This window comes from Glycine max, chromosome 10 (assembly GCF_000004515.6).
Source record: "Glycine max cultivar Williams 82 chromosome 10, Glycine_max_v4.0, whole genome shotgun sequence".
Classification (NCBI taxonomy): domain Eukaryota; kingdom Viridiplantae; phylum Streptophyta; class Magnoliopsida; order Fabales; family Fabaceae; genus Glycine; species Glycine max.
Window position 1 is genome coordinate 43,572,138 of NC_038246.2, and position 13,047 is coordinate 43,585,184.

Below are 13,047 nucleotides of genomic sequence, written 5' to 3' on the forward strand. Positions count from 1 at the left end.
GGTACTGAGGAGTATGTATTAATATTTTGGTTTAAATTTACTGTTTAAGGGGGGAATATTTGAGGTAGATTTAAGGAAGAGAAAATTCAGGGTGAAGTTGGGAATTTCTAGCAATCCTTGGGAATCAGCTAATCAAGCTATAGGGGGGTACATATAAGGCTCTTTTTGAATTTTGAGTGAGTAGATATTGCGTGATGTTGCCTGGGAAGTGTCAATCAGGCCAATATTCCTAATATGGGTTTTTCATCATAAAAATTGTTAACCGAAATTATTATAAATGTATTGCCCTTCAAATCTCACAAACTGATCTCGCTATTTACTATTGTATTGCAAAATATATAGAAAGTGTTGATTGATTAATTTGACTTGTTTAAGTGTTCAATATAGCTGATGAAGCCATCGCTCTCTCTCTCTCCCACCCTTTCCTTATACTTCTGCTTATATTCTCCTATAGCCAATTCTATAAAGAAAAAGATGGCTATTTGGAGCAGCAATTATTGAGACAAGGATGCCTATATATACATGATTGGCCAAATGTATTTGTCCAATTGATACAATCAATTATCAGTCAGAAGCGGGGTCTCTTGGCTTCCCTCTATGTCATTACTCGAACTAGTATCAGCTGGCTTCAGCAAGCAAGCAAAACAAAGAGAAATTATCTGAAAAAATTGAAAGATTTCAAAGTTAGAGGAGAGAAAGAGTGTACAATAGAAGGGAGAAGAAGGAAGATGGAATTTAGAGAGCTTACCATGCATATGGATGCACATATAATGCTAAAACCTTTGCATTCAAAAGGAGCATTGCTAGATAAAAACCATGCTGAAACAATAGTTAATTATATCGTCAGCATCGAGAACTGTCAAATGGTCTAATAAGCATCTAGCAAAGACAGTGTTCAACTCACAAGTCAATGGACTCATAGCAATAGGAGATAGCAAATCAGATATAGATTGTGTCCCAGCAATAAATGTTTGTGCTTTTCCCTGCAGTGAAGTTAATTAAAGCATAAGATTCTGAGAAAGAAGATCATATAAAATGTGTTAAAGATTATTCCAAGGAAGATATTGTTAATTTATTATTATATACTATTGTGGTTAACTTTCTTATAGAAAAAAGAAAAAAGCCTTATTTCAGCTATGCCATCGTCTCTCATTTTCATTCTTTAGTCAATGCAGCAAACTCAGTCACATAGTCTAGAATATTTCACTTGAAATATATTGTCATCATTGACAAGCTTGATCGAAGACTTTTGCTTCATATTGTTTTTCTTAGTTTCACCATTTCCTTGGTCAGCTAAACAAGGTAATATGACTGCAGCATCTGTATCTCATTTCTCCCAGTTCAGTCTGTACTTTAGAGACTCCAAATCCCAACTTCCCAATTTCATAACTTGTTAACTAAAAGCATCATAATAGAACAGACAAAGTTGAGAAATCTTTCATTATTCCATACCGATCAAAACAGGACATAGTCTAATTTTTAAATCCAATTAGTTAATAGAGAATTTTGCAGGAGATGACATATTAGTGAGAAGACTCTGTGTTAGTTGCTTGTAAGTGAGGGACAATGCTGTTTGTACAGCATTTTCTCATCTCAGCATTCTGTGTAATCAGTAATGTTTATGTGGCTTGATTTCTTTTTTATGAATATATAAATACTTATTGGGTACATAAAAGGGAGAGCAAACCTGATTGGTTGAGCTTGACGCATTTGAAATAATAGCATAAGTCTGCACGACAAGAAATTAATAGTCATATCAGGATCATAAAGCTGGTTGTAACTATAAAAGTGGGGAATAATTTTATCACATATCAGGAAAATTACTCACGGCAGGTTTCACAAGGACATAGATGATACCAAAAGAGGCACTTAAGTATGGTACCTGCATTGGTGAGTTAAATTCTTAATATCACTAACAACAAGGAAATGTAAACTGTAAGATTTTTTTAACAAGACATATATGTACTGTAAATTTGTATGATACGAAATAACTGCATGGCACAAGGTTACACACTCCAGTTATAACATTTTATTTAAGTTATCTAAAAGGCTTACTGTAGATAAGGTGTTACTGTTGAACTTGAAGTACAACAGTTATAAAATAAACATTGATATTAAAACAACTTATACAAAGTTATCAATTTTACGTACCCAAGGTGCCCATGCTAATCCATAGAGCCAAGCCTACATAGAAATAAAATATGAATAGCACAATGGTATCAGCAAGTTTGCTTTCAGAAGCAAGGGAAAAAGTAAAGGAATGAATACAAGATAACTTACATATGCTATTGATGCAAGCAAGGCAGAGCAGAGTATAACTTTCTCTCCAACCAATGGATTGAGTATTGGAAGCAACAACATCTGGAAGCCAACTGAGGGTAAGTAACCATGCATAATAAACTTATTAAACACTCATAGAAGCCTGATTGAATATCACCAAGTTAGAAACAATTTTTGACAAGCAGAATATTAACTGCACAAATAAAAGTACATAGGTTTCTGAATTCAATGGGAAAGTATATAATGAGAATGAGAAAGCAAGTTATTGATTCATAAGTAAACAAAAGGAAACAATTCAGAAAGAAAAAGAAAAGAGACCAAGATGATTAAAGAGCTAAAGGCAAACTGTAATGAGTTGACAGTCAAAAAGGTACAAAAACTTAGGATTCTTGGGGTGGCAATGGTGACATGAACTTAAGCTATCTTATTTGAAGCACAGCCAAATTTCACATGTGCATTAAGTAATAGGATGCAGGTTCAGAATATTATAAAGTAATATTTACAATTACATTAATTCAATGATCCATGTAGTTGACCTCACTCAGTGACAAAAGGCTATTGTTCTTGTATTTACATTATTGCGAATTCTCTAAACAAAACTTCCTTAATAATGTCTTACAGTCAATTCTAACACCTTACAGCTTTGGCAAGCTGTTTCACTATTAGAAACGAAAGGTGTTTTTAGACTGAAACTTTAAGTAGTCAAATTATTAAGACAGGTTGGTACAAGTTTAAAAGAATTTCTCCATTCTACTTACATTTGAGAAGCCTAGATTAATTATAAGAAAATTCTGTCATGCACTCTTTACCTGGGAGAGAATAATCATAACACCAATAGCTTTATTTACAAATTATATGAAGTTACTACTAACTAGATATCTTTAATTTTAGGTATGGAGGAATTAAAGGAAGAAAATTCCTTTGGGAAATATTATACCTGAGAAAAGATTGAACCAATTCCCACCATCATCAGAAGTTCTGAGAACTGATTTTTGTTAAAACCAAAAACAGCTTTCAAATAGTACTGCACAGGAATTGTGAGACTGTCAAAAAACTATGGAATCAGAAAAAAGAACTTTTTAATTAAATACAAACCCTAAAAATAAGAATAGAAATAATAGCCTGCATCATATGAACAAAAACAAAGGTGGAAAAAATTGATAGATTAATAGAAATAGAAATATGAACAAAAACTATGCAGTTGTAAGTAAAAAAATGTTAACTGATACTGTCCAAATGGCAAAGTTGAGGGTAAAAATATGTTAGTTTGACACATTTAAAGTAAGAATAATGTACTTGAGAAGGCCAAATAATGGATTTTAGTAAAATCTAGAGCAAGCTCCCTCACTTAAACGCTCTTTGGTCTTGAAATGTGCACAAACCACTGACACATTCAACCCTTATGCTGAAACTATAGTTTAAATTGAAAGTGCAGAATTAGCATTAATCACTTTTTTGCAACTTGGTAAAAAAGGCTCTCTCTAATTTTTGTTTTCTTGGGTCAAAAAACAACTATCCGAAAATATTTAACCTAAAAGAAGAAGGTTCTTAATGGTTATTAAAATCTCCAACACTGTCAAGATAACCAGAGCCTCAGCATATGGTCTTCAAATAATAAAAAGAATAGCAAGGCAATAAGTTGGGGGATTGGAACTTACCAGCAAAACACTGCTTATGCCTGACATTCCCAGCTCATAAAAGAAGGACACAAGAGCCATGCCCCTCAAAGTGGGACTGAAAAATGAAATATATCACAGTATTTATGATTCATGCACATACAATATTTCACAAAAGAAAACTATACTGATAATTAAATAATGCTTAGCATTCAAAAATGACAGGCAACCTGAAAATTACTATTTCCGCAGCTCTCCTCATAGATATATATCTTTGTCGGGGAACATCAACAATTTTAGCCCAGCAACCTGACTCACGATCATTTTTCGGAGCCGGTATCACCGTTTCAACAAGGAAGAATTTCATATAAACAGGACAAGAAGTCAATAGTACTATTGAAACCTGGAATCATTAAACTGTAAATAAGATTTATTATCAAAGGGGAAGTATGAAAAAAATGTGATATGGTCTGAACAAGTGAACATTAATGTAGAACTCACGACACAGACATACCGCAAAAATGTACTTTTCAGGAAGAGACCAAGCCAGTACATCCCCCAGAACATGTGAAGCAGAAAGGAGACCAGTAATCCAACCAAATACTGCTGCCCTTTTGCTTTCATTGACAACATCTGCCTGACAGAGGAAATATAAAAGGTGTGTATAAAATTCTTTACCATCTTATGTTTATTTTCAATTAGTTAAGAAAAAATCTCACTGCATATGCAACAGAAATGCAGAAAATACTCCCTTGACTGATTATATTTGAAATTGTGCGAAGCACATAGTAGGCATAGACATATTCCTCAGACTGATGCCAGACAAGTAAAACTGCAACAAGAATACAGTGAAAAGAGAAAAAAAAAAATCCATGAGTAAACAAACTGACATGGAATTAGAGAAAGTCATCATCACAAGTTTCTATCTGTTTGAAAACTGACATGGATCATTTATTTTTTCATCGTTGAGATTAATTAAAAGGATGAAAATGGCATTCACTTTTCCTTTCAATTTATTTTTTGAATTTTTCTGGTATTACTAAAATGCTAATTTTAAGTAAATAATGTTGTTATGGACAACTTAACATTATCAACACATTAGATTGAGCAAAATGTTGACTTCACAAATTTTTATGCATTTTTTCAATTTGTGAAGGTGACACTGTACTCATCATTTGTGACCAAATCAACATTAAGCTGTTAGTGCTTAGTAGACTACATGAAGTCTAGAAGAATACAATAAGAAATAATTCAGTATTTTGGCAGAAGAAACTTCAGCAAAGCATATCAGATGATCTGTAATAAATGCATCTTCAGTTCAATTTGGTATCAATTTTATGAACAAACTACAAAAGGAAATTGAAAGCACAGAAGAATAAAATAAAAGGAGTATTAACAACGAAATTTAAAGGTTTTGCTGTGATTTTAGTCAGAGATACTGAGGTGGTAAATTTTTACAAGTTCTTATATGCATTTGATGTCAACGAGCATACCAAAGGGAAATATAGCCGTGGATATGGTAATCAGGAGCAAGGGTTTACGGCCATACTCATCTGAGAGCTGACCCAGTAGTGGAAGTACCACCATCTTGAAAATTCCAACAATCTGCAGAAAAAATTACATTACTAAATCTAAAATTCTATTAAAAAATAAAAAAACACACTTCCTCATTATATTCCACACACATACCAAATATGCCAAAGAAGGACATCATGTATTGGTAAAATAAAGAATCAGCCATATGAACATGGACCAAATTATTAGTGAAGCAAGAGAATAAATTGAGGAAGTGGAGAATCTGCCACATATAAAAATGTAAATAAATATAGGGTTGTGGACTGGAGAGCTAGCTGGCAAAAGTATCTCTCTTTTTCCCTTTCTTCGTATTTGTATAACATCTTGTTGAATGGTGACTTCTTCCACCAACTAGATCTTGTCTCTAAGATCAATGATTGGTCGCAATTTCGGTACACCTTCCCCACTACCTTACAATAAAATACTGCAGTGCTTCATCAAAGAAACTGACAAATTGGCTCTCACGAACATGTCACCAAGACAATCCTTGCAATTCAATAGTATAATAGTACTATAATCACACAGCCAAAATGGAACACTTGATTCCAAGGCCTCAGATCTTTTATCCCTTAATTTTCCCACCAACCCAAAAGAACATGGTAGAGAAAAAGCTGAAAGAAAAAGGGATCATGAATAATGAGGATCATGTTGGTACCGTTTGTTGGACCCCATTGATGTAAATAGCTTTTGAGCAAGTTGACTCTCCAGGGCACAAAGCAGAGGTTGTGACATCAACAAGAACAGAAACTGTCATCTCCTCAGCTACCCAATGGATGCTAAGTGGCAGCAGCAAGTGAAGCAAAGGCCTCAGTTCTCTGAGGCCACTCAACCATGACATGTTTGTTGTGCACCTTTGCAGCATCAAAAAGTTGTACTAGTACCTTGTTCTGGGACACCACACGTAAGAAAGTGGTTGTGTCAGAAACTGAGCATTGGGATTTGTATCCAAGTACAGAGGGAAAGCCTTATTATATTATGATTATAAAAATTGACTACGAAATCATTTCTCATGTCGAGTGTGGTCCTGTCCATTGGAAAGAGAGTGGCAAGAACAAGACACCATCGCAAACAAAGAGGCTGTCTACGTGCCTACACTTGCACCAAATATTCATAGAGTATAGTTTATAATTTGTAGTAACTATAGCAGTATTTTTTTGCCGTTTTAGATCATTATAGAGTATAGACAATTCTAACGATTGTAGAACACTGTAAATTATAACTTACAGTACATAATAAAAAAAAAGGTCGTATTCTATAAATATGAATTACTTTATATTGGGAAATTTTGCTGAAATAATACTAATTTGATAGCTTCAAGGAAAATTACCCCATTAGTTAAAAAATGATTAGTACAAGTTGGTTGATTTTATTATTATAAAATCAAATATTAAAGTGATAATCATTTATAATTTTATCGACTAAAATAAAATTTAGAATAAATTATTCTGACACCATGAGGTTTCTAGAAATTGCACATTTCTTTTAATTTTTTAATGTTTATAGTAACCTCCCTTACTGGATAATGTTTTTTAAATAGTTGAACAATTACATTAATGTGTGAGGAGCGTCAAATGTAATATTTTTTGAATAATTAAGGAATTGGTGTAAGTGTACTAAATTGACAAAACCTCAAAATATTAGTTTAATTTACATTAAAATTTATTTATCATTATTTTGTTCATATTTAAATCAAATCCAAAATAGTAAAATCAAACACGCTGCCAATAAATTTGGTACTAGTGTTTACTATTCTGTCAACGCAAGCGCGTTATAAAATAATACCGGTATCTCTTTTCTCTTTTAAATGATGAACAAACACTCAATAGATGTGAACCGGAAAAATAAGTCTTTTTTTAATATTTTGTGTGTTCATAATTCTTAATAAAATATATTTTTCCATCTTTCTCTCTATTTCTTTTCACATAAATTTTATATGATTTATAAAAAAAATTCAATTAAATAGATTTATTTTAGTAACGATATGCATAACTCATGCATAATTCAAGTTCATAAAGAACAAAAATACAATGAATAAAATATTTTTTATGAACTCATAATATTTCTCGTTCGAGAATCAATAACTATTTTTCTCAATTAGTATATTGAAATCTATTTAAGAAATTATAAAAAAAGAGCTTTACTGAGGAATGTCTCAAGAGATTATGTTCTAACTAAATTATTATACTTGAAGTTATTTGTTTGAAAATTGTTAGTAATGGTGCAGATTAATTTAGTCCATTGCAAATCACTTGGCAAGAAACATGCTGCGACTCCCATTTGCATGCCATACAGCAAGAAACAGAACGTCCTTTCATTTTTAAAAACTATATGACGTAAATGATTTTTGACTAAATTCTTTCTGCAGATTATACTTTCGGATCATGAAAAAATCACGTTACTGTTTGGCTATTGTTTTATGTACTTATTGAAAACTGCCTAGTTTTAATTTTCCCAATATTCAATTTGATTATGTCTGCTGTAATTTTTTGTTCTTATTTTCATTGCCCTGGTTTTTCACGTGATTTCTATTTTTTTTATTAACCTCTGCTTTTTTCTTTTCTTTTTTTTGCTGAATTTGTAAACCTCTGTTTCTAATTTCCATTATTTCCCTGAAACACCAAAATTAGACTTTTTTTTTCTTCTACTTCTTTAGGAAATTCATTATGAGCTTATTGAACAGTAGAATTCCATATTTGAATGGTTTTTAATTCTGGTTTTGTGGAACCATTGTAAAAGATTAAATAAGAATGCACCAAAATTAATTGTCATAAAATTAATTATATAAATTTACATGTACATTAAATATACATTAGAAATTTTTAATATTATATATAATGACATTAATTATTTTATAATATAATTGGTTTATGAGATCAATTGATTGATTAGAGTATGTTAATAATCTAAAAATCATAAGTTTGAATCTTACATGAATTATAAATTTTAAATTATTTATTTTATTAAATCTTGGTGTCAATCTTTTAATTATTTATATATATTTATTATTATACTAGGTAAAAAAAATAGGCACAAAGTGCTTGGACTGAAAATACTAAATATATATATGTTGTTGGTGTGACATATTTGAAAAGATGTAACTAAAAAATAAAATAAAATTGAATTGCACATCCAGCAACATAACAAATTGATGTGTTATTGTGTTAATGAGTTTTAATTAAGTAGAAAGAATAATATTTATTATGAACTAATTTTTTTTTTATAAGTTTTATCCCATTTGTATAAGTTTTCAGGTACAAGATTAAATTTAACCTGTATACGACTGAAAAAAATTATATGTTTTACTTATAAATTTTAATAAGTTTCTATGTGTACAACCCATCTCTTATCTCATCAAAATTGTAAAACTATGATTCATTCTACTTCAAATCCGATCCAAGCTAATTTAATTTGTTCAATTATCATATTTTTATTTTTTCCATCTGAATTAACCTGATGACCTAATTAATTATTTTTTTAAAATAAGTTTGGGAGTTCAATTAAAAAAGAAAAAAATGAAAACTGAGTTTTAGAAAAAAAAAAAAGTAAAGAAAAGGAGAATGAGTTTACATTTTTAATAAATATTTTTAATTTAATAATTTTAATCTAAACAACTATATAAAGAGAATATTTTACATTTTTAATAAAATAAACTTATTAAATCAATTTTAGAGCAAGCAGACATATAAGTCCGACAACATTTGTGTGTCTGCATTTCTAATGCACTCTCATATTTTATTGTGTTAAATTTAATATATTATAAAATTCCTTGTCTATATTCTTTTAATTATATTTTTTTAATATTAATTGTACTGTTTATTTCTTTTGTGGAAAGTAAAAAAATAAATATGACTTTTTTTTTTTCTTTAGGGAACATGGCCTTTATTTTTAGTTCCTATGTACTAATCACACGTCAATCTCTCTTTCTCTCTCTATATATAAACTTCCCTTTGAAGTTTTTAGAGTTGTTGGATTAAAATTTTTACTTGACAACATCTGTTGATTTCACTTCAACTCATCTGAATTGTTGTTAGAATAAAGTTACAATTAATCATTGATTGAATTTCACCGAATTTAACATTAATGAGTAACTAAACTACTCAATTATTAATTAAGTACAAGATTTTTTAAAATGATTATAATATTTTATTTTAATTATTAATTAACGACAAAATTAAGAAATTTATATACACATGCATGTCTAATTTTTAATTTAAATAATTTATTTCATATTTCATGAATAATAATGATTAAAAAAATATGGATTTTATAATTAAAAATAATATATTATATTTTTGAAGAAAGAATATTATAACATATATTTAATAAATAAAAATTAAATTTAAAATAATTTATAATTAAAATTATATATACTAATAATATTTTTATTACTAAAATCAATATAAAAAATTTTATTAGTCCAGTATTAAAAAAATATAATCCTTATTTATTGTGTCAATAATAATAATAAATTAATAAATAAAATAGCATTTAAATTTGAATTAGCTATTTAAAGTTAAACTAATAACATTTGAATTAGAATTTTAAATCTTAAAAATAAGAGTTACTTAAATGTGTATCAATTATATATTAAATAATTTTGTAATAGTCAGGTATAAAAAAATTCTGAAAGTTATTTTATTGAAATCCTTAACGGACCTAGCTGTTATAATTAAAAACATGAAAGAATTATATAGATTTAAGAAATGATTGGACCTTTCTTTTAAAAAAAAAAGAATGATTGAACCTAATTATATTAAAAATGAAATTATAATTATTTTTTATAAATAAATTTTAAAATTCATGAGTATTGATTATAACTATTGTTCAAATAATATATATATATATATATATATATATATAATAAAAAAATTACGTTTGTATCTAAAGTAAAAAAAAAAAATTAACGTTAAAAGTTTCAAAGTTTTTTAACTGAAAAAAAAATACTTAAATGACTTAATTTCTAACGGTTATTGACAAAAAGAAATTCTAACTGTTAAAGTATTAAATAAATCTCCACCTTTATTGTTATTAAAAAACTCACACAAAAAAAAATTGAAGTAGGTAACATACCTCATAATTATAAAACAAAAACTGAAACCAAATACAATTATAAAACCAAATACCTAATTGTTCATTCAAATAATATATTAAAAAATCCACCTCTTTCATTTACAGCAAAATGGTTCGAAGTTGAAATAAAACAAAGAAAAGAAGTTGAAAGTAATCGTAAAATGTTGAGCACGAGTCCCATCCGATAGATCTAATCCCCAAGAGACATCCATTTCATTTTTTGTGTGAAAGGAAATAAAATTGATAAACAAAATCTTATTCCTAATAAGGAAGGAAAATAAACTTTGAATTCCATAAAAAATGTTTTTTTGTTTTATTTACTATGAATATTTAAGTATTGATAGAATATGATTCATATAATTTTATTTGCGTTTTCAATACTATTTTTTATATACCAATATGTTAGCAAATAATAACAAATAATTACTACTTGCAAGTTAGTCAAGAAGTAAGATATTTTTACTAACAAAGAGCAAATTCTATATAACATTAACATATTTGTTATCCTTTATTTTGATAGGTATATTGCTCAATAATCTATCTTTTAGGTTAGATAAAAGTATGGTAAAGGTGTGAGTTTTTCAACTATGAGATATTCTCAACATTTATCAAAAGAAAGCTTTAATCAGTACATATGCGATGTTAATTGATGAAGAGTCAAATATCAATTTTATTACTGTTTGTCTGCTCCAATTAGCATGGACATAACATATTTTCTGACCATGTTTTGTTAATCTGTGACTCTTTAACGTATTATAAAAAATTTACTTAGGCTAAGTCACTTATTCTTTCTAAATATAGATAGTAAAAAAAGAAGAGAGATAGATACAACCATATGTAAGTCTTACATGCAATACAGATTCTATCTACAAGGATACATGCATTTGCAATGACAAATTCACAACCTCTTGGAAAAAGCTTATTTTTTGTTTATTCCTTTTGCGTATGATTTTCTCTTTAGTTCAACCTTACAATATTAATCAAATTTAACATATTAATACTATTTTATTATACAATTATACACAAATTAAAAATATTTTTTCAAAATCATATTCATGCACAAATTTAACACAAAAAAAAATACACTTATTGAAAATTTAAATTGCTCACATTAATGCTTTTACTATATAATTTATGCATAAATTTGAAATACTTTTAATAATCAAATTCATGCACACAGTTAACAAAAAATATATTTAACAAAAAATTACATTGCTCATATTAATGCTACTCATTATATAATTTTAATTATTATAATTAAGTTAATAATATATTTATAAAATCACATTCATGCATAACCTACCCTTGGTAAGATCAAATCAAATTTAAAAGACAAAGTTATATTTAATGAAAATTAAATATCTCGAATTAATTATATTTACTATATAATTTATTTAAACAATTATAATTAAGTTAATGAAAAATATTTTTTTAAAATCAGGTTCATGCATGTAAATCAGATTTGTAACAGTCAATTCGTGATTTAGAAAAATGATGTAATTTTATATAATTTTTTTTATAAAAAAAACGCACTTAACATTTAAAACATGAAAAATATTAAGGTTTAAGGTGGTAAGAAGTTGTGACTTCAGACAACTTAACAAAGTTTTAAGTAATTTACTCAATACAACTTTATATCATAATTTTTATAAAAATTAAAATTTAATAATAATAATAATAATATCTACCCAATAATAATAAAAATAAGAAGAAAAAGAATAGAGTTTTTTTCTTCATATTAATCAATTATAAATATTATGATTTTTACTTTTATAAATCCAAACCTTAAAGGATAATAAATATCCATTGAGTATCATAAATTTAAAATAATTGTTGAATATAGAATAATAGTGTATTTATTATTAATAATAATTTTTAATAATTATGTTTTTTTTAAAATTATGAGAAAAACATAATAATTAGTAACATATGAAAAGATAGTATGTAAGTTTTGTTTTTTTGACAATAGTAACATATTAAAAAAAGTAAAACTTATAAATAATAATTAATAAAAGTTAAATTAAAATATATAAAGTCTGCAAAATATACTAGTTCTTATCAAATAAAAATACTAATTATTGTAGATAAATTATTTTTAAAAATAATAATAATAATAATATCACCCAATGAACCTAAAAAAATATGACGTAATTAAATTAATATATTCAAAATAATTAAAAATATCATTTTAAAATAATTAGAAAATATATTTTTAATTAAAAACAAAATTTCAAGATATTTAAAATAATTAATTTTAAGTTTTAAATAAATATATTTAAAAACTATTAAATATAAACAGAAAAAATTTCAGCTACATGTTAACATAATACTCAAATTAAATAAATGAATATTTAAATTTAAATAATTATATATATATATATATATATATATATATATATATATATATTCATATTTACTCGAATTTATCCGTTTCATAGTATTTCATCACTATCATTACTTTAAAAAAAATAATGATGATAAATTTCAGAAGGTTAAGATTTTTTAA

The 13,047-nt window shown here is 27.2% G+C and overlaps 1 protein-coding gene across 3 annotated transcripts; it reads right to left on the bottom strand.

Annotated features, from left to right (window-relative positions):
* Positions 1 to 296: 296 nt before the first annotated feature.
* On the bottom strand, positions 297 to 6,559 carry LOC100789302 (hippocampus abundant transcript-like protein 1). 3 transcript variants are annotated; one of them, XM_003535458.5, is made up of 14 exons: positions 6,127 to 6,559; positions 5,390 to 5,501; positions 4,616 to 4,728; positions 4,411 to 4,533; positions 4,127 to 4,299; positions 3,939 to 4,014; positions 3,218 to 3,304; positions 2,281 to 2,361; positions 2,152 to 2,184; positions 1,829 to 1,882; positions 1,688 to 1,729; positions 905 to 983; positions 749 to 819; positions 297 to 659 (listed from the first exon to the last, which is right to left on the bottom strand). In XM_003535458.5, the coding sequence occupies exons 1-14, from the start codon at positions 6,331 to 6,333 to the stop codon at positions 558 to 560; spliced, it is 1,353 nt and encodes a 450-aa protein (XP_003535506.2). In that variant the 5' UTR covers positions 6,334 to 6,559; the 3' UTR covers positions 297 to 557. The 3 variants fall into 3 exon arrangements, with proteins under 3 accessions (XP_003535506.2, XP_040861782.1, XP_006589383.1); XM_041005848.1 differs by having other exon boundaries at positions 5,446 to 5,501; positions 6,127 to 6,554; XM_006589320.4 differs by lacking the exon at positions 6,127 to 6,559 and adding an exon at positions 5,586 to 6,043.
* Between the last annotated feature and the right edge of the window lie 6,488 nt (positions 6,560 to 13,047).